Source organism: Pseudophryne corroboree, chromosome 3 (genome assembly GCF_028390025.1).
Source record: "Pseudophryne corroboree isolate aPseCor3 chromosome 3, aPseCor3.hap2, whole genome shotgun sequence".
NCBI classification, from domain to species: domain Eukaryota; kingdom Metazoa; phylum Chordata; class Amphibia; order Anura; family Myobatrachidae; genus Pseudophryne; species Pseudophryne corroboree.
The window spans coordinates 53,779,409-53,806,602 of NC_086446.1; the positions used below are offsets into that span (position 1 = coordinate 53,779,409).

A 27,194-nucleotide genomic window follows, 5' to 3' on the forward strand; every position below is an offset into this window, starting at 1 on the left:
CCATATTCCTCCCACGGACAACAGGTGTCTCCCCGGGTGCCTGACTTAAACAAACCACCTCACCATCAGAATCCTCCTGGTCAATTTCCTCCCCAGCGCCAGCAACACCCATATCCTCCTCATCCTGGTGTACTTCAACACTGACATCTTCAATCTGACTATCAGGAACTGGACTGCGGGTGCTCCTTCCAGCACTTGCAGGGGGCGTGCAAATGGTGGAAGGCGCATGCTCTTCACGTCCAGTGTTGGGAAGGTCAGGCATCGCAACCGACACAATTGGACTCTCCTTGTGGATTTGGGATTTCGAAGAATGCACAGTTCTTTGCTGTGCTGCTTTTGCCAGCTTGAGTCTTTTCATTTTTCTAGCGAGAGGCTGAGTGCTTCCATCCTCATGTGAAGCTGAACCACTAGCCATGAACATAGGCCAGGGCCTCAGCCGTTCCTTGCCACTCCGTGTCGTAAATGGCATATTGGCAAGTTTACGCTTCTCCTCCGACAATTTTATTTTAGGTTTTGGAGTCCTTTTTTTTCTGATATTTGGTGTTTTGGATTTGACATGCTCTGTACTATGACATTGGGCATCGGCCTTGGCAGACGACGTTGCTGGCATTTCATCGTCTCGGCCATGACTAGTGGCAGCAGCTTCAGCACGAGGTGGAAGTGGATCTTGATCTTTCCCTAATTTTGGAACCTCAACATTTTTGTTCTCCATATTTTAATAGGCACAACTAAAAGGCACCTCAGGTAAACAATGGAGATGGATACTAGTATACAATTATGGACTGCCTGCCGAGTGCAGACACAGAGGTAGCCACAGCCGTGAACTACCGTACTGTACTGTGTCTGCTGCTAATATAGACTGGTTGATAAAGAGATGTCTATGTAACTATGTATGTATAAAGAAGAAAGAAAAAAAAACCACGGTTAGGTGGTATACAATTATGGACGGACTGCCTGCCGAGTGCAGACACAGAGGTAGCCACAGCCGTGAACTACCGTACTGTACTGTGTCTGCTGCTAATAATATAGACTGGTTGATAAAGAGATGTCGTAGTAGTATGTATGTATAAAGAAGAAAGAAAAAAAAACCACGGTTAGGTGGTATACAATTATGGACGGACTGCCTGCCGAGTGCAGACACAGAGGTAGCCACAGCCGTGAACTACCGTACTGTACTGTGTCTGCTGCTAATATAGACTGGTTGATAAAGAGATGTCTATGTAACTATGTATGTATAAAGAAGAAAGAAAAAAAAACCACGGTTAGGTGGTATACAATTATGGACGGACTGCCTGCCGAGTGCAGACACAGAGGTAGCCACAGCCGTGAACTACCGTACTGTACTGTGTCTGCTGCTAATATAGACTGGTTGATAAAGAGATGTCTATGTAACTATGTATGTATAAAGAAGAAAGAAAAAAAAACCACGGTTAGGTGGTATACAATTATGGACGGACTGCCTGCCGAGTGCAGACACAGAGGTAGCCACAGCCGTGAACTACCGTACTGTACTGTGTCTGCTGCTAATATAGACTGGTTGATAAAGAGATGTCTATGTAACTATGTATGTATAAAGAAGAAAGAAAAAAAAACTACGGTTAGGTGGTATACAATTATGGACGGACTGCCTGCCGAGTGCAGACACAGAGGTAGCCACAGCCGTGAACTACCGTACTGTACTGTGTCTGCTGCTAATATAGACTGGTTGATAAAGAGATGTCTATGTAACTATGTATGTATAAAGAAGAAAGAAAAAAAAACCACGGTTAGGTGGTATACAATTATGGACGGACTGCCTGCCGAGTGCAGACACAGAGGTAGCCACAGCCATGAACTACCGTACTGTACTGTGTCTGCTGCTAATATAGACTGGTTGATAAAGAGATGTCTATGTAACTATGTATGTATAAAGAAGAAAGAAAAAAAAACCACGGTTAGGTGGTATACAATTATGGACGGACTGCCTGCCGAGTGCAGACACAGAGGTAGCCACAGCCGTGAACTACCGTACTGTACTGTGTCTGCTGCTAATATAGACTGGTTGATAAAGAGATGTCTATGTAACTATGTATGTATAAAGAAGAAAGAAAAAAAAACCACGGTTAGGTGGTATACAATTATGGACGGACTGCCTGCCGAGTGCAGACACAGAGGTAGCCACAGCCGTGAACTACCGTACTGTACTGTGTCTGCTGCTAATATAGACTGGTTGATAAAGAGATGTCTATGTAACTATGTATGTATAAAGAAGAAAGAAAAAAAAACCACGGTTAGGTGGTATACAATTATGGACGGACTGCCTGCCGAGTGCAGACACAGAGGTAGCCACAGCCGTGAACTACCGTACTGTACTGTGTCTGCTGCTAATATAGACTGGTTGATAAAGAGATGTCGTAGTAGTATGTATGTATAAAGAAGAAAAAAAAACCACGGTTAGGTGGTATACAATTATGGACGGACTGCCTGCCGAGTGCAGACACAGAGGTAGCCACAGCCGTGAACTACCGTACTGTGTCTGCTGCGACTGGATGATAAATGATATAAAAAATATATATATATCACTACTGCAGCCGGACAGGTATATATTATATATTATATAATGACGGACCTGCTGGACACTGTCTGTCAGCAGAATGAGTTTTATTTTTATAGAATAAAAAAAAAAACAACACACAAGTGAAGTCACACGACGAGTGTTTAACTTTTTCAGGCAATCACAATATAAGTATACTACTAACTATACTGGTGGTCAGTGTGGTCAGGTCACTGGTCAGTCACACTGGCAGTGGCACTCCTGCAGCAAAAGTGTGCACTGTTTAATTTTAATATAATATTATGTACTCCTGGCTCCTGCTATAACCTATAACTGGCACTGCAGTGCTCCCCAGTCTCCCCCACAATTATAAGCTGTGTGAGCTGAGCAGTCAGACAGATATATAATATATATAGATGATGCAGCACACTGGGCTGAGCCTGAGCAGTGCACACAGATATGGTATGTGACTGAGTCACTGTGTGTATCGCTTTTTTCAGGCAGAGAACGGATATATTAAATAAACTGCACTGTCTGGTGGTCACTCACTATATAATATTATGTACTCCTGGCTCCTGCTATAACCTATAACTGGCACTGCAGTGCTCCCCAGTCTCCCCCACAATTATAAGCTGTGTGAGCTGAGCAGTCAGACAGATATATAATATATATAGATGATGCAGCACACTGGGCTGAGCCTGAGCAGTGCACACAGATATGGTATGTGACTGAGTCACTGTGTGTATCGCTTTTTTCAGGCAGAGAACGGATATATTAAATAAACTGCACTGTCTGGTGGTCACTCACTAGTAAACTCTCTGCACTCTCTACACTTCTACAGTACTCCTCCTAGTCCTAAGCTCCAGTAAATCTCTCTCTCTTATAATCTAAATGGAGAGGACGCCAGCCACGTCCTCTCACTATCAATCTCAATGCACGTGTGAAAATGGCGGCGACGCGCGGCTCCTTATATAGAATCCGAGTCTCGCGAGAATCCGACAGCGTCATGATGACGTTCGGGCGCGCTCGGGTTAACCGAGCAAGGCGGGAGGATCCGAGTCTGCTCGGACCCGTGAAAAAAACCATGAAGTTCGGGCGGGTTCGGATTCAGAGAAACCGAACCCGCTCATCTCTAATATACATATACTTTATATAAGTGGCTTTATTTTACATATATTTTATAATGGGGCTCTACTGCGTGGTGTAATGTGAATTGGTACTTTTCTGTGGCCACACCCTTCCCCCATGAATAGTTGTTGGTGCATGCCTGCAGCACACGATTTCCTTGTTTGGAATATGGGAGGGGGGGGGGCACTAGTTCTCTCTAGCACAGGGCACCAAAAGGTCTAGTTACAGCACTGGCTCCACATTTTCCATGCTGCCTCCTACACTGAGCATAGCATCTGTAAACTATCCAAACTGAATAGTATCATTGGGGAGTACGCATAGTGCGGTTGTGGCCCAAAGTCCTGTAACCGTGAAAGGGAGCAGGTTATGAGTGTGGATTTGTTTCTGGAAGAAGTGCATCTGGAAGGAGCCAGATATGTCATATTTTATAAGGAGAGTATGAGGCTTGATTTCCACCACATTTGAATGACCAGAAACATCTATTTCTTATGAAAGGAGAAAATAGAGGTGCATCCTCCTGACATCCCCCCTGCCCAAGCTACATCCTACCTACCCAAAGTACTGTACATCTTTCTTTACTTAGCTATCTTACATAATCTCATTGTAGCAGCACAAATCTTATTTTTGTTAAGTGAATGTTAAAGTAGGAATCACTATATGTCTAATTCCTATTTGGCACAGAACACCACCCATTAACCCAAGTCCTTTTATTAGATAACTACTTTTTCAGTTATGCAGACCATGTGACATTGGGTAAGGCGTAACATCACCAGCGGAATTTGTGCTGCGATTTCCATGTGTGTGGTTCTACAATTGCATTAAAGTTTTTTTAATTTTTTTATAAAAGGTACAAATAATGTGAAATGTCCAGAATTTATTATATACTGTAACTGGTAATAGTCTAATAACTCATGCAAACAACTACTTCTTAAGTAAGAAACTTGTATTAAAACAAAGCAATGGTTGTAATGTAGCAATGAAGAGAATAATGGCCCTCATTCCGAGTTGTTCGCTCGCAAGGCGAATGTAGCAGAGTTACACACGCTAAGCCGCCGCCTACTGGGAGTGAATCTTAGCTTCTTAAAATTGCGACCGACGTAGGCGCAATATTGCGATTACAAACGAGATAGCAGTTTCTGAGTAGCTTCAGACTTACTCTGCCTGTGCGATCAGTTCAGTGCTTTTCGTTCCTGGCTGACGTCATAAACACACCCAGCGTTCGCCCAGGCACTCCCACCGTTTCTCCGGCCACTCCTGCGTTTTTTCCGGAAACGGTAGCGTTTCCTGCCACACGCCCCTAAAACGCCGTGCATCCGCCCAGTAACACCCATTTCCTGTCAATCACAATGCGAACGTCGGAGCGATGAAAATGCCGTGAGTAAACTTACTTTCTTCATAGTAAAGTTACTTGGCGCAGTCGCAGTGCGAACATTGCGCATGCGCACTAAGAGAATTCTCACTGCGATGCGATGAAAAACTCCGAGCGAACAACTCGGAATGAGGGCCAATATTTCCATACAAATTTACTCAGATAACAAAGAAGAAAATCCAGTATCTATTTTCCTGTTTTTGTGCCTTATGTGTTTTATACTATATGGAGATAACTTGTACTAAGACAGATCTTACGAAAGATGTCGCAGGGTACAGGCCGGATGTCTCAGTCCCTCACACAGAAGTTTTATTCCAGAGTCTCCCAGAGCATTCTGATCCAGGTCCAGTCTGGTCAGAGAGCGGTTTGTAGTAATAACAGAGCGGAGATCATCACAGCAGGAGGAAGTCAGACCACATCCATATAACCTGATGAAAGATGAGGGATCTGTAATTAGCTTTTTCTTATAATTTGTACAGCATGACGCTCAGCATGATGTCATAATTTAGCAACCCCTGACTGTTTTGAGATACTTCTTAGATAGTGCACCCATCCCCTTCTTAAGAGCGGGGTACCTATTATGGCAGTGGTTCCCAAACTGTGTGCTGCGGCTCCCTAGGGCGCCTCGGGACACTTGCAGGGGTGCCTTGGATTGGTGATCCAGGACCAATTTAAATTATTTATGATCAATGTAATAGGCAAAACTGGTGCTGGTGGCTGCCAGTCATAAAATATGTGGACAAACAGAAGCAATTCCTGTCCCTCACCACTTAACTAAACCAAAGGATGACATATAAACACAATTTACTTCATTTACTATTTATTCTAAATCTCTCAATAAAAACTTGCCCTAGGGGTGCCGTGAAAAAAATTCTGATACTCTAGGGCGCCGTGATTCAAAGAAGTTTGGCAACCACTGTATTATGGGTATATGTTATGTTGTTAAACCCAGAGGGACTTTTTGGACACCATCAGAAAAAAAATAACAAACCCTCATCCTGCTTCTAGTTTCTAATGCTTGCCAGTTCACATAAATTGATACTGTTTTATCTTTGCATCAACTATTGATACAGTATGTATCAGTTTATAGATGCAATCAAAACATTGTAGCAGGATTGCAACACACAAGTGTCCAGATTATCCTAAAGACATCACCTCACACACTGATTTATATGAATGGATTTTTTTTTATAAAAAACAAACAAAAATATACTATTTACAAATATACTGGCTATAACTAATACAAAAATAAATAATACATAATAAATCTGCTTACTTGTCGTACTGTGGTATAGAAAAAGTATAGAGAACGAATATGGCGCCAATAGCAAAAGCGGCTACCCCCTTGCACCAATGGTATTCCCTTGTACCGAAGTGAAATGGTGAATATATAGAGTAGGTGTAATAGGGTGCGCTAAATGCGTGAAATACACATGGAGAGTGTAATTATCTCATGTGCGCTTAATTAAAAGGTAATACTTCCCTTAATACTTCCTATATGCATATGTTCTTGAATTTGTTTCACATGTAAAAAAATAGATATAAAGCATATAGTGTAGTAAATTTGAATAGGGCAAGATTTAATACAATGAATGATCAAATACAAAATAAAACATAAAAAACACACATAAAATGCAGATCTGGATTATTAAAAGTTATTTTCTCCCAAATGGAGGGTAATAAAGGTGGAGGATTACCAGATGAAAGTGTTAAGTGGGCGTATCAGATGTAACCTTAGGGTAACTGGCTCCGGAACCGGGTTCCCTCATCCACGTTCCAATCGTCTGGTTAGCCTTTCACCTGTTGAGGGTTCAGTGAATACTCCACTCTCCTGCTGCTACGCATTCAGGAATCTCCCTTTATCAGGCAGTGAGAGTGAAGTGAACAGGATATCCTATTTATACCTTAGACCACCATTACTTCTGGTTCAAAGGTCGTGTCTAAACAATAGTAAAAATACTTTGGATAATACCTAGATTTCACATAGATGAATATTACCAAAATACAAATAGATGGTGGGTCTCATGAAAACAGAACTTATACATTTTTTAAAGATGATTTTTAAAATTACATCACGATTTCCGGAAGTGATATCCATATGACTTCCGGTCCCGGCTGGGGTGAGTGTTTACGTATAATCTATCAACCAGTCTTTTAAGCTGTTTATTTACAATGAATAATAGTCCCCTCAGTCTGTGTAACATTATTGTGAGGAGAGTCATGATCATAGAATGGCAGAGCGTTTAGCACGTCTCCCGGTGGAACGCCCTTGGAACGCATAAGGGCTTCCGGTGACGTACTTCCGGTCAGCCTTTGACGGAGCTTTCAGTGATTCTTCTAGTGGAACACACTTGGGGCGCACAGTGGCTTCCGGTAACGTACTTCCGGTCACCAGCATCAAATAAAGTGAAACTGAAATGTCTTGCCATGTGTTAAATCTTGTATTGTCCATAAATTGTTTTTGCTCAGTCACTTATATATAGATCTTTGGATATAATAAATCTAAACAGGAGGCATTCCCTTCCGTGAAACATGTTGTCAGGATCTTTAAATCACATGCTTCCTGGATTCCAGCTCCATTTTGCTAATGGGCAACAATGCCCATACTGCTGGTTTAACATTAGAGACAATAATATGTGTCATTAAAAGAGCATATTGAAATTAAAATATTTATATGTAAAGGACATCAAACTGATATAGTGTGGAAAAAAAGGGAGAAATTGGTGGTTGGTGAAAGAGAAACACGAGTTGTTACAGAAAATAGTGAAAGTGAAAAAAGGATTAGAGGAACCATTTCAACTCGAAATCTGTGTTGAGTCCATGCCGGGTGAGGCTTTTAACTTTGTGAATCCATTTCATTTCGCTTTTTGCCAGACGAGTGGCTTCGTCTCTATATCTCCAGTTATTCTTTACATTCTCGATTGCTAGAAAACGGATGATATTCTTAGTGGAGCAGTTGTGGACTTCTTTGAAATGGTTGGATAAAGAGTGTGTAGTTAAGCCCTTCTTGATATTATGGAGGTGTTCGCTTAATCTAGTCTTCAGGGCTCTACTAGTCTGGCCTATATACTGTATACCAGGTTGCAACTACATTCAATCAGGTACACCACATTAGTAGTGTGACATGTCATGAATTGCTGTAGTTGTATTTAATTCCCTTAACAGTGAATTCCTCATATTTGGATCCTTCTGATTTGATCTCTCGACAAGATTGGCACGTCCCACATCTGAAGAAACCTTTATTTCTTATAGGATGGTGAACCTGGTATGGTAAGGCACTTCTAGTGAGTTTGTCTTTCAAATTGGGGGCTTTTCTGTAGATAAAGCGTGGTAATTGTGGTAGCACTCCTTTCAACACAGGGTCTTTCAACAAAAGATGCCAATGTCTCCGCACGATGGCTTCCATTTTCCTGTGTTGGCTGTTATACTGAGTAATGAAAGCAAATTGGATTTTATCCTCCTTTTCTTTCATTTTCTTAGTCCCTTCCAAGAGTTTAGTGCGGTCTTGTTGGAGGGCTTCATTTTTGAATTTTTCTAATTTATTTTCATCATAACCTTTGTTTATAAAACCCGTTTTCATGGTGTCTATTTGTTCTTCGCACACTGTTTTCTTGCTGCAATTTCGTCTCAGTCTTAGGAATTGACTTTTGGGGACGCTGGTAAGCCAGTTGGAATGATGCTCCCTAGTTATTGCAATGTAATTGTTGGCGTCTGTTGGTTTTTTGAAACATTTGGTCTCCAGTTTGCCATCTTCGATGTATAGCGATAAATCCAAGAAGCTTAATTCTGTTCGGCTGGTTGTAACACTCAGTTTGATGTTCAGATCATTAGAATTAAGGTCCTCTGAGAAAGTCCTGAGGGCTTCTTCGGTGCCTTTCCAAAAAAAGATAATGTCGTCAATATAACGATACCACAAGATGAGGTCTTTTCCAAATGTTTGATTCGTTTTGATATTTTTTTCTTCCCAGTGGGACATAAATAGGTTTGCAAAACTTGGCGCAAATTTGGTCCCCATTGCGGTTCCGACAAGTTGGTTATAGTATGTCCCATCAAAATAGAAGTAATTATTTTTAAGTATGAATCTTATTCCTTCCAGAAGGAATTATTTTTTTATCCACCGAGTAGTCTGTCTTATCCAGTTAATATTTGATGGCTTCTAATCCCTTTTCGTGTGGTATGTTAGTGTATAGTGCTTCCACATCGGCCGTTGCCATCCACATTTCCTCAGACCATTCAAATGTGTTGATCTTTTGTAGTATGTCAGTGGTGTCCTTAAGGTGAAAATCCGTCTTTGTTACCAGTGGTTGTAGGTGGGCATCAATAAATTCCAAAAGATTGGCTGTTAGGCTGCCCACCCCTGCCACGATTGGTCTTCCTGGTGGTTCCGTAGGATTCTTATGTACCTTCGGTAACACATAGATGGTTGGTGTTGCAGGATCTAGAACGTTGAGGTACTCAAATTCTTTCTCGGTGATTGTTTTTTTGTCAAAGTGTGTCTTTAGCAGTTGACTGAGGGCATTTTTCATTCTATTGGTGGGATCGCTTCTTAATTTTGAATATGTACCTCCATCTTCTAATTGGCGGTAGATCTCTTTCATGTAATCTTCCTTATTCAGTATAGCCACTCCTCCTCCTTTATCACATGGTTTGATCACAATATTATCATCTTTCTGAAGTGCCTTCAATGCCAAACGTTCTTTTTTTGACAGGTTCCACTTCTACGTTTTCACTTTATCTAGTCTTTCCATATCCTCTAAGACTGATTTGTCAAAACTATCCATGAGGCTTCCCTTCAGGTATTTCGGATAAAAGGTAGATTTTTTCTTGAATTGTTCTCTCGTGTTGTCCATCTCTTTCAGATCCGCAGGACTTTTTGTTAAGAATAATTTTTTAACTGTCAGTTTTCTTATGAACTTCTCCACATCAATATATACATCAAATGGGGAAGGTTTATTTGTTGGTGCGTATTTGAGCCCTTTTAACAGCAGTTTTTCTTCTATGTCGGTGAGGTTCCTGTTGCTCAGATTAAAGATTTTACCTTGTGTCGGTTCAATGGTGTTGTTAGCAGTGGTTGTCGAATGGCTCCGTATCACTGAATTTTTTTGTGGTTTTTTTTCTTCTTTTTTATTCCTCTTCGCTTCCCCCTTTTTCTTTTTTTTAGTATTTCTGGTATTGGCGTCTCTTTAAAAAATGGACATGGTCATCTTGTCTTTTCATATCGGTCCTGTCTCTGTTGTCCATATTAATTCTCCAATTTCTATTGCCTTCATCTCCATAGTTCTGATATCTCCTATTCCAGTCTCTATAGCGATGTGGACTTCTGAACCTATGGTGCTGATAATTTCTATTGTTGAAGGTTCTGCCCGCTGTTCTTTCCTTTCTTATTGGTGAAAAATACTGGGTTCTCCCTGTATTTCTTCTAGGGCTCCTTTGCACAAAATCATCTTCTCTCTCAGGTGAGATGTCCTCTACATATTCTTTTTCTCTGGGGTTGTTGCCTCTTGTCTGATAATTCTTCGGCGATGATCTCCTTTGAGTCCTATTTTGGATTCTTGATCCCCGTTTGAAATTGACTGGTATCTTATCTTTCATATAGCGGGGGCAATCTTCTCGGTGCGTGATATTCAATTCTTGATCAGATTCAGGTGAGATGACTTCTTGATCTTCAGTAATGGAGTATATAGATACCATGAGACACCATGGAGTTATCTTCTTTCATATGTGCAAAGGGGTCCTTCCCTTCTTTTTTGTAGTATTCATGGTCTCGTTTTAATTTTTTCTGTTTTTTAATCATTATTTCTTTTGTGTTAATCACAATTCTCTGTTGTATCTCCTTTTCTTTTTTCTTGTATTCCGGTAATTCCTGGGAAGATTCAATGTTGGTTTGGATTGCCGTGATCTGATCTTTTTAATTTGTCTCTGCGTTCTTTCATGATTAACTCTATTAGTGTATATGAGCAGAGCTCCAATGTGCGCATCCACTCGTCTTTAAACTTACCGCTGCTGTCGTCGTAAGAAGGTAGTTTCTTGATTCTTAGTCCCTTCGGGATAATTTGATCAGCTACGTACTATTCTAAGGTTGCGCATTCCCACCGGTTGCGATTCTCTTTTAATAGTAGTTTTTCCAAACGGTCCATCGTTGTCATTAAGTCTTCATCCACCATAGTGGGGGATGTGGTGAGGAATTTTTTCCTTGCATTTTTCTTCTCTGCTTTTCAGATGGGAAAACATGTTGTCGCCTACAGGTTCTCTAATTCAGGGTATAGTCGTACTGTGGTATAGAAAAAGTATAGAGAACGAATATGGCGCCAATAGCAAAAGCATCTACCCCCTTGCACCAATGGTATTCCCTTGAACCGATGTGAAATGGTGAATATATAGAGGAGGTGTAATAGGGTGCGCTAAATGCGTGAAATACACATGGAGATTGCAATTATCTCATGTGCGCTTAATTAAAAGGTAATACTTCACTTAATACTTCCTGTATGCATATGTTCTTGAATTAGTTTCACATGTAAAAAAATAGATATAAAGCATATAGTGTAGTAAATCTGAACTACAGCAATTTATGACATGGCACACTACTAATGTGGTGTACCTGATTGAATGTAGTTGCAACCTGGTATATATAGGCCGGACTAGTAGAGCCCTGAAGACTAGATTAAGCGAATACCTCCGTAATATCAAGAAGGGCTTAACTACACACTCTTTATCCAACCATTTCAAAAAAGTCCACAACTGCTCCACTAAGATTATCATCCGTTTTCTAGCAATCGAGAATGTAAAGAATAACTGGAGATATAGAGACGAAGCCACTCGTCTGGCAAAAAGCGAAATGAAATGGATTCACAAAGTTAAAAGCCTCACCCCGCATGGACTCAACACAGATTTCGAGTTGAAATGGTTCCTCTAATCCTTTTTTCACTTTCACTATTTTCTGTAACAACTCATGTTTCTCTTTCACCAAGCACCAATTTCTCCCTTTTTTTCCACACTATATCAGTTTGATGTCCTTTACATATAAATATGTTAATTTCAATATGCTCTTTTAATGACACATATTATTGTCTCTAATGTTAAACCAGCAGTATGGGCATTGTTGCCCATTAGCAAAATGGAGCTGGAATCCAGGAAGCATGTGATTTAAAGATCCTGACAACATGTTTCACGGAAGGGAATGCCTCCTGTTTAGATTTATTATATCAAAAGATCTATATATAAGTGACTGAGCGAAAAAGATTTATGGACAATACAAGATTTAACACATGGCAAGACTTTTTAGTTTCACTTTATTCGATGCTGGTGACCGGAAGTAAGTTACCGGAAGCCACTGTGCGCCCCAAGTGCGTTCCACTAGAAGAATCACTGAAAGCTCCGTCAAAGGCTGACCGGAAGTACGTCACCGGAAGCCCTTATGCGTTCCAAGGGCGTTCCACCGGGAGACGCGCTAAACGCTCTGCCATTCTACGATCATGACTCACCTCACAACAATGCTACACAGACTGAGGGGACTATTATTCATTGTAAATAAACAGCTTAAAAAACTGGTTGATAGATTATACGTAAACACTCATCCCAGCCGGGACCGGAAGTCATATGGATGTCACTTCCGGAAATCATGATGTAATTTTAAAAATCATCTTTAAAAGATGTATAAGTTCTGTTTTCATGAGACCCACCATCTATTTGTATTTTGGTAATATTCATCTATGTGAAATCTAGGTATTATCCAAAGTATTTTTACTATTGTTTAGACACGACCTTTGAACCGGAAGTAATGGTGGTCTAAGGTATAAATAGGATATCCTGTTCACTTCACTCTCACTGCCTGATGAAGGGAGATTCCCGAAACGCGTAGCAGCAGGAGAGTGGAGTATTCACTGAACCCTCAACAGGTGAAAGGCTAACCAGACGATTGGAACGTGGACGAGGGAACCCGGTTCCGGAGCCAGTTACCCTAAGGTTACATCTGATACGCCCACTTAACACTTTCATCTGGTAATCCTCCACCTTTATTACCCTCCATTTGGGAGAAAATAACTTTTATTAATCCAGATCTGCATTTTATGTGTGTTTTTATGTTTTATTTTGTATTTGATCATTCATTGTATTAAATCTTGCCCTATTCAAATTTACTACACTATATGCTTAATATCTATTTTTTTACATGTGAAACGAATTCAAGAACATATGCATATAGGAAGTATTAAGGGAAGTATTACCTTTTAATTAAGCGCACATGAGATAATTACACTCTCCATGTGTATTTCACGCATTTAGGGCACCCTATTACACCTACTCTATATATTCATCTGCTTACGTGTCGGTATGGGATGTAGTGGCAATGCTGACTTTTAGAATGACAGCAGGCAGAAAATTAGTGCTGGAATCCCAACACCCATTAGGATCCCAATGCCAGAATCCCGGCAGCCGACATCCTGAACATATGTATGTCGGGGATAGTTAGGGTTTGGCTGCGGGAAGGGAGGGTGAGGGTTAGGGTTGTGAGAGGGTTAGTACACTTACCAACCAGGTGTTAGGATTCTATGCATTGGGATGCTGCTGTTGGTCTTGTGACTGCCGGCATTCTATGTGCCATTCTCCCATACCCAACCCATCAGTATATGAGCCATGTGCAAACTCTATTTCTACCCCTCCATGTGCATCATAAGATGACAACTTTATCCTCCCAAGGTTTATCTGTGACATTGCACCAGATGTGACAGTTACATGAATGCAGGAAAAGGCAAGATTAACTTGAGCCATTGAAGCCAATGATACCAGGTAGTGACCACTGGGCCACCAGGAACGTTATGTTGTCATAGTATCATGTCAACGTGTCATCAGTGTAATGTACTGTATGTATGTATGTATGTATGAGGAATGTCCACATGGTCACTGTTGAATTGCTAATATCGAACTGTTGCTTGCAGACTTTTTGTCTATGTCAGTATACTCATGTTGACCTGATGTATGTCGCAGAGGCGGAACTTGTGAGTAGTGGGCACAGGTGCAAAAATATAATTTGGGCCCCCCTTCTCACTCCAACCGAAGTTCACAATATGCCACACAGCAGTGGGTGACAGGGAGAGGCAGAGGGTGACAGTGTAAAGCAGAGGGTGTCAACAGTATGAAAAGGGTAGGATAGAGTGACAGCAGAAAGCAGGGGGTGACAGAGGGTGATGGGGGTAGGCAGTGGATGACAGGGAGACAGTGGGTGAGAGGGAGAGAAAGTGGGTACAGGGGTACAATGTCCTGTATGGTGTGGATAAGGGTCATGTACCTTGGTGGGGGCAAGAACACAGTGGCCTGTGCTCTGTCTGTGACAAGGACCCCATCCCCTTGTGCTTTCCTCAGTTTGGCACTTGGTCGGGCAGACTCTGACAATGCCAGTTATACCGGTTTTGAGCCGCCTTTAATACAGACAGCAGTGAATTTAAAAAAAAGTACAGCTGTTAATTTGAGTATGTGGCTGTGATCATCAGGACTGGTAGGTGGCCGGACTCCTCTATCAGTCTGGCAAACACAAGGTCAGCCCTACCTACCTACGGTAAGGAGCAGATCCCTTTGGCAGTGGGGCCCACCCTGCTCTCTGCTCTGGGCCATTCATCCAACATTGCTCAAAATGGTGTGTGTGTGGGGGGGGGGAGGGGATTACTCATTGTTGGTCAGAAAAGCATTGGGCCCCTTAGTCCTCAGGGGCCCTGATGCAATGCACCTGCTGCACCAATGGTAGTTCCAACTCTGGTATGTCGACAAGATAACTATCGTCCTAACATACCACATCCCTTTTTTACCTCTTTTTATCAAATAATCTCAATGCTGCAGTACAAATTCTAGTTCTCTTATGAGTTTGACAGTAGGAACCATGGAGGGTGGAATTTAATTGACAGCAGGAAACTGCTGGGTTTTTCCCACAGCTGCTGGGTTTTCCAATTCAATTAAAAGACTGAAAATGGCATGTGGTGACACGCATTCCCAGAGCAAGTCTGATTTTTCTTAAAATATTTTTTTTTGTTATTTTTAAATCACTGAGACATGCTCTGGCACCCTAGCGTGCCCCCCCCCCCCCCCCCCCTCCCCTCATCTGACTAACTAAGCAATCGGAAGTTTCTAGTTAGCGTAATCAGTCTGTAGTTGCTCACCTTCCGAACTGGTCCTCTGCCGTAGTGGTGAGTATGTAGTGTTGTGTGAGTGTGTGTTCACACCCTGCCCCCCCCCGTACGGTGTCATCACCCTTGGAGCTGTATGCTGGGAGAACTACATCTCCCAGCAGCCCTTGTGCCTCCCAGCAGTCCCAGAGCCAGTTGGAAGATGGAGGGGAGACCATCGGGCAGTTGAGTATCTTTTTTTAGTTTCATGTTGAGCCCTGCTTTCAATGCTGAAAACACCACGACCAAATTGTTTTAACTGGATACCATGGATACTGGGAGCATGTATATGAACGGTAATCCAAAATTGGTCTTGAGGTATTCTAGGTTTTTACCATGCTAAATCTCACACCCCCATGTGAATTTCCCCCTATATGTCTAATTCATGTTCTGCATGGAACAACACCAATACAGCCAAGTCCTTTTATTGGATGTCCACTTGTTCCTCCATGTAAAGCATGTGACATTGGGAAAGATCTGAATCACATAGCAAAATTTGTGCGGCAGTTTTCCATACATGCAATTTACAAATACATTACCATTTTTTTTAAATATCTGTATAAAAAGTAAGTACCTACATAGAATAAAAGCATCACCCATCTGTCTAATCTGTCTGTTTCCAAGCATCTTACAACTGGAAATGTTCAGACTTTATTAAATAAATAGCAGTTATAGGCTAATAACTCATGCTAAAAAAAAAATTCTTAAGGAAAAAAATATATATACTAAAACAAAAAAATACTCAGAAAACATAAGAGAAACTCATGTTTGTGCCTTGTGTGGTCTATGGCTATTGCTGAGATACAGTAACAGTAATAATAATACTGAGTAGGATGTTACCTAAGATCCTGCAGGGTACAGGCTGGATGTCTCAGTCCCTCACACAGAAGCTTTATTCCAGAGTCCTCCAGAGCATTGTGTGACAGGTCCAGTCTGGTCAGAGAGCGGTTTGCAGTAATAACAGAGCGGAGATCATCACAGCAGGAGGAGGTCAGACCACAGTTCCATAACCTGATGAGAGATGAGGGATCTGGATTAGTGTATTTGTCATATACTACAGCCTTACAATTAGCATGACGTCATCACTGGACATTTACATCATATAAAAAAAGCTGGTTCCAAATGACTAAAGGAAAAATCTAAAGAACATAGGTGGTCATTCCGAGTTGTTCGCTCGGTAATTTTCTTCGCATCGCAGCGATATTCTGCTTATTGCGCATGTGCAATGTTCACACTGCGACTGCGCCAAGTAAATTTGCTATGCAGTTAGGAATATTACTCACGGCATTACAAGGTTTTTTCTTCGTTCTGGTGATCGTGTGTGAAAAAACGCTACCGTTTCTGGGAAAAACGCGTGAGTGGCTGGAGAAACGGAGGAGTGTCTGGGCGAACGCTGGGTGTGTTTGTGACATCAAACCAGGAACGACAAGCACTGAACTGATCGCACTGGCAAAGTAAGTCTCGAGCTACTCAGAAACTGCACAGAGAAGTCTTTTCGCAATATTGCGAATCTTTCGTTCGCAATTTTACTATGCTAAGATTCACTCCCAGTAGGCGGCGGCTTAGCGTGTGCAAAGCTGCTAAAAGCAGCTTGCGAGTGAACAACTCGGAATGAGGGCCATAGTTACTTATTAGCAGCCTAACACGGGAGATATCAGCAATATCTCCTGCATTACAGTATGTAAAGTAACATATAGATTGGTAAATGCTCAATTAGCTTAGTGATATCATTCAGGTGCTCGGAAGGAAGGGGTATTTCTGAGCAAGAAAAAAGGAATTGGATTCCCCAGCACCCTGGATGATAACAGTAACCAGATATAAATCCCACATGATAATAGAATTCAGAGATCTTCGTTACACATATTTGCGCAAATGTGTGGTTAAGCCCCAAAGCCGCATCAAGGCCTCTCTGTATATTTGGGGTCCCTAGCGCTATATCTAGGTGCAGGGTGTGGCACCCCAAAACACCAGAATGAGCCAGAAAGCCCAGCGTGGCATACCAGTGTAAAAAACTATAGTGTTAATAAATTAGTATTTAGGAAGCCGAAGCTATAGAGAAAGTGATACAAACATGAAATGTAATTAAGATAGAGAAAAAGTGTTAAAAAATTAATAAGTGAAAAGTGTTAATAGAATGTAAAGGTATGCCACACTATAGCCATCCAGCTCAGCCAGTCCAGAGGCACCACACCTCACATCTCCATTACCCCAATCTGGATCTAATATTAACCAGCAAGGAGCCACATGATAATGGCTCCTTACTAAAATATGTCTAAGCTAAGAGCTACCTATCTTGGAGCAACCCCATAATGCTCCATGTGGCATGTCAGGGCCTGCACCTCCTCCTAATGCAGAAACCTCTCTGCCTCTCACAACAGACATATAGATTGGTAAATGCTCAATTAGCTTAGTGAGATCATTCAGGTGCTCAAAAGAAAGGGGTATTTCTGAGCAAGAAAAAAAGCAATTGTTTCCCCAGCACCCTGAATGATAACAGTAACCAGATATAAATCCCACATGATAATAGAATTCAGAGATCTTCGTTACACATATTTGCGCAAATGTGTGGTTAAGCCCCAAAGCCGCATCAAGAGAGGTTTCTGCATTAGGAGGAGGTGCAGGCCCTGACATGCCACATGGAGCATTATGGGGTTGCTCCAAGGTAGGTAGCTCTTAGCTTAGACATATTTTAGTAAGGAGCCATTATCATGTGGCTCCTTGCTGGTTAATATTAGACCCAGATTGGGGTAATGGAGGTGTGAGGTGTGGTGCCTCTGGACTGGCTGAGCTGGATGGCTTTAGTGTGGCATACCTTTACATTCTATTAACACTTTTCACTTATTAATTTTCTAACACTTTTTCTCTATTTTAATTACATTTCATGTTTGTATCACTTTCTCTATAGCTTCGGCTTCCTAAATACTAATTTATTAACACTATAGTTTTTTACACTGGTATGCCACGCTGGGCTTTCTGGCTCATTCTGGTGTGTTGGGGTGCCACACCCTGCACCTATATATAGCGCTAGGGACCCCAAATATACAGAGAGGCCTTGATGCGGCTTTGGGGCTTAACCACACATTTGCGCAAATATGTGTAACGAAGATCTCTGAATTCTATTATCATCATGTGGGATTTATATCTGGTTACTGTTATCATTCAGGGTGCTGGGGAAACAATTGCTTTTTTTCTTGCTCAGAAATACCCCTTCCTTTCGAGCACCTGAATATCACTAAGCTAATTGAGTATTTACCAATCTATATGTCTGTTGTTAGAGGCAGAGAGGTTTCTGCATTAGGAGGAGGTGCAGGCCCTGACATGCCACATGGAGCATTATGGGGTTGCTCCAAGGTAGGTAGCTCTTAGCTTAGACATATTTTAGTAAGGAGCCATTATCATGTGGCTCCTTGCTGGTTAATATTAGACACAGATTGGGGTAATGGAGGTGTGAGGTGTGGTGCCTCTGGACTGGCTGAGCTGGATGGCTTTAGTGTGGCATACCTTTACATTCTATTAACACTTTTCACTTATTAATTTTTTAACACTTTTTCTCTATTTTAATTACATTTCATGTTTGTATCACTTTCTCTATAGCTTCGGCTTCCTAAATACTAATTTATTAACACTATAGTTTTTTACACTGGTATGCCACGCTGGGCTTTCTGGCTCATTCTGGTGTTTTGGGGTGCCACACCCTGCACCTAGATATAGCGCTAGGGACCCCAAATATACAGAGAGGCCTTGATGCGGCTTTGGGGCTTAACCACACATTTGCGCAAATATGTGTAACGAAGATCTCTGAATTCTATTATCATGTGGGATTTATATCTGGTTACTGTTATCATTCAGGGTGCTGGGGAAACAATTGCTTTTTTAGTATGTAAAGTAATGCAGAATAATGCAAATCCCATAATTCCCAAAGGAGACTGTAAAGTGGAGATATTTATTAAGCACATTAATATATAAACATAGAATTTGATGGCAGATAAAAGCCTCTTGGCCCATCTAGTCTGCCCATTTACATTTATCCTTTTGGCAACTTCAACCCTATTTGATCATTAATATTTTGTAACGATATCCTTATGCCTATCCAAAACATGTTTAAATTGCTTACACCTCTGATGGGAGACTACTCCATTTATCCACAACCTTTATATGAAGTCATTAAATTTAATTTGAAACTACCTCCCCCCAGGTTCAGTGTATGTCCTCATGTTCTAGGACAATAGTACTACATTAAATTTAAGGTACTAGCAGATGCATTTATATGGGAATTCACTGGTTAATGTATATTTATGTGTGTATATTTATCATGGACATTATATATATATATATATATATATATAGAGAGAGAGAGAGAGAGAGAGACAGAGAGAGAGAGAGAGAGAGAGAGAGAGATTTATGGTAAGAACTTACCTTTGTTAAATCTCTTTCTGCGAGGTACACTGGATTCCACAGGGAATTACAACGGGATGTAGAGTAGGATCTTGATCCGAGGCACCAGTAGGCTAAAAGCTTTGACTGTTCCCAGGATGCTTAGCGTTACCTCCTCTGTATCCCCTCCTACAGGCACTGGAGCTCAGTTTTGTTAACCAGTCCAATGCAGTAGCAGGTAAAAGAGACGACAACGGTTAGTAGCCACATACACTACATTATCACAACAGGAGAAAGTGTCAGCAGCTATTGCCATACAAACCCAAAGAAGCTAAGTGCGTCAGGGTGGGCGCCCTGTGGAATCCAGTGTACCTCGCAGAAAGAGATTTAACAAAGGTAAGGTCTTACCATAAATGTCCTTTTCTGCAGCGGGGTACACTGTGATTCCACAAGGAATTACATTAGGGATGTCCTAAAGCAGTTCCTCATGGGAGGGGATGCACTGTAGCGGGAACAAGAACCCAGCATCCAAAGGAGGCATCCTGTGAGGTGGAAGTATAGAAGGCATAGAACCTTATGAACATGTTCACTGAGGACCACATAGCTGCCTTGCACAATTGTTCATGGGTCGCACCACGGAGGGCCGCCCAAGAAGGTCCAACAGACCGAGAAAAATGGGGTTTGAAGGTAGCAGGAGCTGGCAGGCCAGCCTATATATAAACATGTGCAATCACCATTCTAATCTATCTGGCTTATTAGCAGGCCAGCCACAGTTGTGAAAACCAAAAAGGACAATGAGAGAATCAGATCTCCTGTTCTCTTCACATAAATATGGAGAGCCTGTACCACATCCAAAGACCGCACTTTGGAGGATAAACCTGGAGAGGTAAAGGCCAGAACCACAATCTCTTGGTTAAGGTGGAAAGACGACACCACCTTAGGCAGACAACCAGGGCGAGTTCTAAGAACTGCCCGGTCACCATGAAAAATCAGAAAGGGTGACCGACAGGACAAGGCACCCAAATCTGAAACCCATCTAGCAGAGGCAATAGCCAGCAAAACCAAGACCTTAAGAGTAAGCCACTTAAGGTTCGCAGACTCAAGAGGTTCAAACCGAGACTCTTGTAAGGCATCCAGAAGAACCGACAAATCCAAAGGAGCCACAGGAGGGACATAGGGAGGTTGAATCCATAAAACACCCTGAGTGAATATATGAACATCAGGCAGAGTAGCAATTTTTCTCTGAAACCATATCGACAAGGCAGAAATATAAACATTGAGGGAGGACAGACAAAGGCCTAAGTCCAGGTCCTGTTGCAGGAAAGCCAAAAGTTTGGCAGTACTGAACTTGTATGCATCATAATTATTAGTCACACACCAGGTGAAGTAAGAATTCCAGACCCTATGATAAATCCAAGCAGAAGCCGGTTTACATGCATTCAACATAGTTTGAATGACCGCCTCAGAAAAACTTTTGGCCCTCAGTACTGAAGCTTCAAGAGCCATGCCATCAGAGCCAGCCGGGAAAAATCCTGGTAGACACAAGGGCCCTGAACAAGGAGGACTGGGTGCTGCGGAAGTAGAAGAGGACACTCTATCAAGAGACCCTGAAGGTCTGAGAACAAATGCCGTCTGGGCAGTGGCGGATTGGGAACAAAAAGCGGCCCTGGAAAAATTTGTACTAGTGGCTCCACATGGGCAGCACCAGAGGTGTAAGGTCTAGCCATGGGCCATGGCAGCAGCACCCTCCCCCCAAGACTTTCCAGATAGTGGGCATGTCCAGCATCAAGGGGGAAGTTAAAAGGAAATAAAATCAAATGTTATGAGCACATTATATGATACATCTTTAGAATTTAGGAAACTATATAATTTTTTAGAAAGATATATTTTCTTGCTTATTACACCAACCGTATCCCAATCACTATTCGCTCAATCTTATATGTCAGCCAAGCAGGCAGACAGAGCATACACTAGATCATCTGCAATCACAGGCTAAGTCATTCTCATATATGCAAATTGTTTGGCATCTTATTCACTATGTCTACAGTATAAATAGGACCACATGTCCTCAAACAAAACAGGCCCCAGGGGTGCGCCGGCCCACCGGGAATCTTCCCTGTCGACCCTATGGCCAATCCACCTCTGCATACAGTATAACACCTAAGTTGACATTTTGATGTGGTCAAGGAGGTAATTTATATAATATTTCACATACATGTGTTCCCATAATGCTCCATATGGGTAGGAATAATATTAAACACATAGGGCGGTATTCAATTATATTCACCCCCTTCCACACCCGTTCTGTTTCTTCTGATGGGTGTGGTATAATCATTCCAGCTCACTACCCTTGGGGTAGCGAGGGTGCCTTACCCTTTACGCAGATAAACCTGATTACTATGGGCATGATATGTGCGATAACGGGGATCACTTTAGAAAGGGGATTGGGCGCGATATATAATTTTAATACCGCCCATAGATTGTGTATTTTTAATAGGTAGAATGCAAATAAACATGGCTCTGGAACGCATGTAGTTCCGGTTCCAGCTCTGCCCTGCGGTTTGTCAGCGGGTGATAGGACACTGAATATTACAGATGTGCACAGGTTTTGGATTCGGTTCCGTGGCCGTGTTTTGGATTCGGACGCATTTTGGCAAAACCTCCCTTAAAAAATTTTGTCGGATTCGGGAGTGTTTTGGATTCTGGTGTTTTGTTTTTTTCAAAAAATCCTCAAAAACAGCTTAAATCATATAATTTGGGGGTACTTTTGATTCTATAGTATTATTAACCTCAATAACAATAATTTCCAATCATTTCCAGTCTATTCTGAACACCACACACCTCACAATATTAGTTTTAATCCTAAAATTTGCACCAAGGTCGCTGGATGACTAAGCTAAGCGACCCAAGTGTGCGGCACAAACACCTGGCTCATCTAGGAGTGGCACTGCAGTGTCAGACAGGATGGCACTTAAAAAAATAGTCCCCAAACAGCACATGATGTAAAAAAAAGAGAAAAAGAGGTGCACTGTGGTCGCTGGATGGCTAAGCTAAGCAACACAAACACCTCAATATCACAGGAATTATTCGTTCTAATCAATGGTATTATTGGTCCAAATCACTGGAAGAAAATGACAAAATCACTGGAATTATTTGGCAAGATCACTGTAATTAATAATTATAAATCACTGATATTAATTGGTAAAATCTCGCTATCGCCTGCCTAGTGCAGTGGAATCTAGATGGGATTTTGTTACCGGGGACACAATAACTTCATCAATTGTCTAAATCCCACTGCACTGATGGCGGAAAACGGGCACACGTCTAACAGCACACTGATTATACTGATCACTGATTATACTGATCACTGATTATACTGATCACTGATTTTACTGAGCACTGATTATACTGATCACTGATGATACCACGGAGAACTGATACTGAGCAGCGAGAACAGCACTGGACTATTGTACTGTAGTATACTGGTCACCACAATGCAGCACTGACACTGAGCACAGATATTAAGCACTGATCAGGATACTAGAAGTGACACGGTGCAGCAAGATAACAGTATGGCCTACTGTACTATACTACTATATACTGGTGGTCACAACAATGCAGCACTGTACTACTATATACTGGTCACAACAATGCAGCAGATTTTGAGCACTGATCAGGATACTAGAACTGAGTCTGACACAGAGCTGCAAGACACAGCAATGGACTACTGTACTATACTACTATATACTGGTGGTCACAACAATGCAGCACTGTACTACTATATACTGGTCACAACAATGCAGCAGATTTTGAGCACTGATCAGGATACTAGAACTGAGTCTGACACAGAGCTGCAAGACACAGCAATGGACTACTGTACTGTACTACTATATACTGGTGGTCACCCTAATGTAGCACTGTACTACTATATACTGGTCACAACAATGCAGCACACTGAGCACAGATATTGAGCTTTTCAGGCAGAGAACGTAGCCACGTCCTCTCTGCTCAATCAAAAATGCACGAGTGAAAATAGCGGCGACGCGCGGCTCTTTATATGGAATCCGAATCTAGCGAGAATCCGACAGCTGGATGATGACGTTCGGCCTTGTTCAGGTTTTGCGTATTAGGTGGGAAGATCCGAGGCTGCCTCGGACCCGTGTAAACCACGTGAAGTTTGGGGGGGGTTCCGATCTCGACGAACCGAACCTGCTCATCTCTAATATATATATATTGTAGAAATACAAAGGGGCAGCACTCCACTCTCAACAAATCACAACATAGCCATGGCTAGACTAATGGCATGGCTATGTTGTGATGTGTTAAGAGTGGAGTGCCGCACCTTCATACTTCTGTATGCTGCCTTTATTGGGATCATGCTGTGAGGGCACCCACAACAGCCAATACACTTGCTAGCGTGCCAGACATTGCGTGTGTAATATATGTATATATGTGTGTATACATGTGTGTATATATATTTATAGTGCCTGTGCCTTAACCCTCTAGTGCCTAACCCCAACCTTCCCCAAGGTCCTAACCCTAACATTGAACCCTGATGCTTACATTCGGCTTCCAGGCTGTCGGTGATCCGGCACCAGTCTCCTGACTGGAGTCAGGTTCCTTCATCAGTCACATGACTGCAGTCATCCCAACAGCTGGGATGCTGAATGCAATATATATATATATATATATATATATATATATATATATATATATATTTATTAGAGATGTGCGGCGGGCCCTTTTTGTGTTTTGTGTTTTGGTTTTGGTTCTAATTCCGCTTTTGTGTTTTAGTTTTGGCTAATTTTGCTCCTATGGTATTATTAACCTCAATAACAATCATTTCCACTCATTTCCAGTCTATTCTGAACACCTCACACCTCACAATATTGTTTTTAGGCCAAAAGGTTGCACCGAGGTCACTGGATGACTAAGCTAAGCGACCCAAGTGGGCGGCACAAACACCTGGCCCATCTAGGAGTGGCACTGCAGGGTCAGACAGGAGGGCAGATATAAAAAAAAGGCCCCTAACGGCACATGATGCAAAGAAGAAAAAAAAGGTGCACAGAGGTTGCTGTAGGCCTAAGCTAAGCGACACAACCACCTGGCCCATCAAGTAGTGTCACACAGTGGCTGAATGTCGAGAATGGGCCGCAATTGTTCAGTCCACTGACAGCATCTCCAGCACGCTCTAGTCACTTTTAAAAAAATCTGCAATTGGTGGACTTATACGGCAGTACCCCAGGACTAATACAGCAGTACCCCTGGACTCATACGACAGTGTCACACAGGATGGCACTTTTCAAAAACTAGGCCCCAAACAGCACCTCATACAAAGATGTCAAAGAGGTGCAATGAGGTAGCTGTATGACTAAGCCAAGCGACACAAACAATTCCAACTGGAATTATACGTCCAAATCACTGGAATTAATTGGCAAGATCACTGTAATTATTAATTATAAATCACTGGAATTAATTGGGAAGATCACTGTAATTAATAATTATAAATCACTGACATTAATTGGCAAAATAAATGTAATTATTAATTGGCAAGATCACTGTAATTAATAATTATAAATCACTGACATTAATTGGAAAAATCACTGTAATTATACGTCCAAATCACTGGAATTAAATGGTAAGATCACTGTAATTAATAATTATAAATCACTGACATTAATTGGCAAAATCACTGTAATTATACATACAAGTAATTGGAATTAAATGGCAAGATTACTGTAATTAATAATTATAAATCACTGAAATTAATTGGCAAAATTACTGTAATTATACGTCCAAATCACTGGAATTAAATGGCAAGATCATTGTAAGTAATATTTGTAAATCACTGACATTAATTGGCAAAATCACTGTAATTATACGTTCAAAGCAGTGGAATTAAATGGCAAGATCACTGTAACTAATCATTATAAATCACTGACATTACTTGCCAAAATCACTGTAATTATACATCCAAATCACTAGAATTAAATGGCAAGATCACTGTAATTAATAATTATAAATCACTGAAATTAATTGACAAAATCACAGTAATTATACGTCCAAATCACTGGAATTAAATGGCAAAATCTTGCTATTGCCTGCCTAGTGAAGTGGAATCTAGATGGGATTTGGTACCGGACACACAATATCTCCATCAATTGTCTAAATCCCACTGCACTAATGGCGGATATCGGGCGCTCGTCTAACACCAACATAAGTGTTAAGGCCTCAGTTATGAGGGCTTCCATCGTCATGTGAAGCTGAACCACTAGTCAAGAACATAGGCCAGGGCCTCAGCCGTTCCTTGCCACTCCATGTCGTAAATGGCATATTGGCAAGTTTACGTTTCTCCTCAGACCATTTAAATTTCTTTTTTGGGGTATTTTTAATGAACTTTGGCTTTTTGGATTTTGCATGCCCTCTATCATCACATTGGGCATCGGCCTTGGCAGACGCTGTTGATGGCATTTCATCGTCTATGTCATGGCTAGTGGTTGCAGCTTCAGCACTAGGAGGAAGTGGTTCTTGATCTTTCCCTATTTTATCCTCCAAATTTTTGTTCCCCATTATTTTTTTGGAGTTATATAACACAATATGCGGCACAGGAATGACTGATGGCTGATGGCCAAGACACTACCACTGGTCTGATGCAGCACAACACAACAACACTGTAAGAGACTTGTGGCTGTTGATAGAATTATTGTAATACTGTAGCAGTGGACATATAGCAGCAGCGTATACCACTGTGACTGCCTCGTCACTGGAATGACTGATGGACAGGACACTACCACTGGTCTGATGCAACACAACAACACTGTAAGAGACTTGTGGTTGTTGTTGTTATAATTAATATAATGCTGTAGCAGTGGACATATAGCAGCAACGTATATCGTCACTGGAATGACTGATGGACAGGACACTACCACTGGTCTGATGCAACACAACACAACAACACTGTAAGAGACTTGTGGTTGTTGTTGTTATCATTACTATAATACTTTAGCAGTGGTCAGTGCTCTGAATTATATGGATCTTACCAATGTGGATGTGAACCGTGGATGTTCTATATACCTTATATGATTACACCCAAAGTTTCTAAAACATTATATTTTTAAAAAGGAAATTTATGGTAGACTTACCATAGTTAAATCTCTTTCTCGAGGTACACTGGATTCCACAGGGAATACATTGGGGTGTAGAGTTGGCTCTTGATCCGAGGCACCAACAGGCTAAAGCTTTGACTGTTCCCAGGATGCATTGCACCATGTCCTCTTTAGCTCTGCCTCCAGGCGCTGGTGCTCAGTTTCGTTATCCAGTCCAATGCAGTAGCAGGTAAAAGAGACAGCAGATGTTAGTCACATAGAACCACATTCTCATGACAGGAGAAGGGACCAGCGGCTAATGCCATACAAACCCAAAGAAGCTAAGTTCGTCAGGGATGGTGCCCTGTGGAATCCAGTGTACCTCGCAGAAAGAGATTTAACTATGGTAAGTCTACCATAAATCTCCTTTTCTGCAGTGGGGTACACTGGGATTCAACAGGGAATATGTTGGGGATGTCCTTAAGCAGTTCCTCATAGGAGGGGATGCACTGTAGTGGGTACAAGAACCCGGCATCCAAAGGACGCATCCTGGG

The 27,194-nt window shown here is 41.7% G+C and overlaps 1 protein-coding gene across 1 annotated transcript in view; it reads right to left on the reverse strand.

Moving 5' to 3' along the window:
* Positions 1-27,194, reverse strand: part of LOC135057153 (NACHT, LRR and PYD domains-containing protein 3-like) — a 318,674-nt gene that overhangs the window by 70,330 nt on the left and 221,150 nt on the right. The window contains exons 9-10 of the mRNA XM_063963052.1: positions 16,022-16,192; positions 5,288-5,458 (exon numbers count right to left, since the gene is read on the reverse strand). Coding sequence (XP_063819122.1) covers positions 5,288-5,458; positions 16,022-16,192 — 342 coding nt within the window. The remainder of the gene's footprint in view (positions 1-5,287; positions 5,459-16,021; positions 16,193-27,194) is intronic.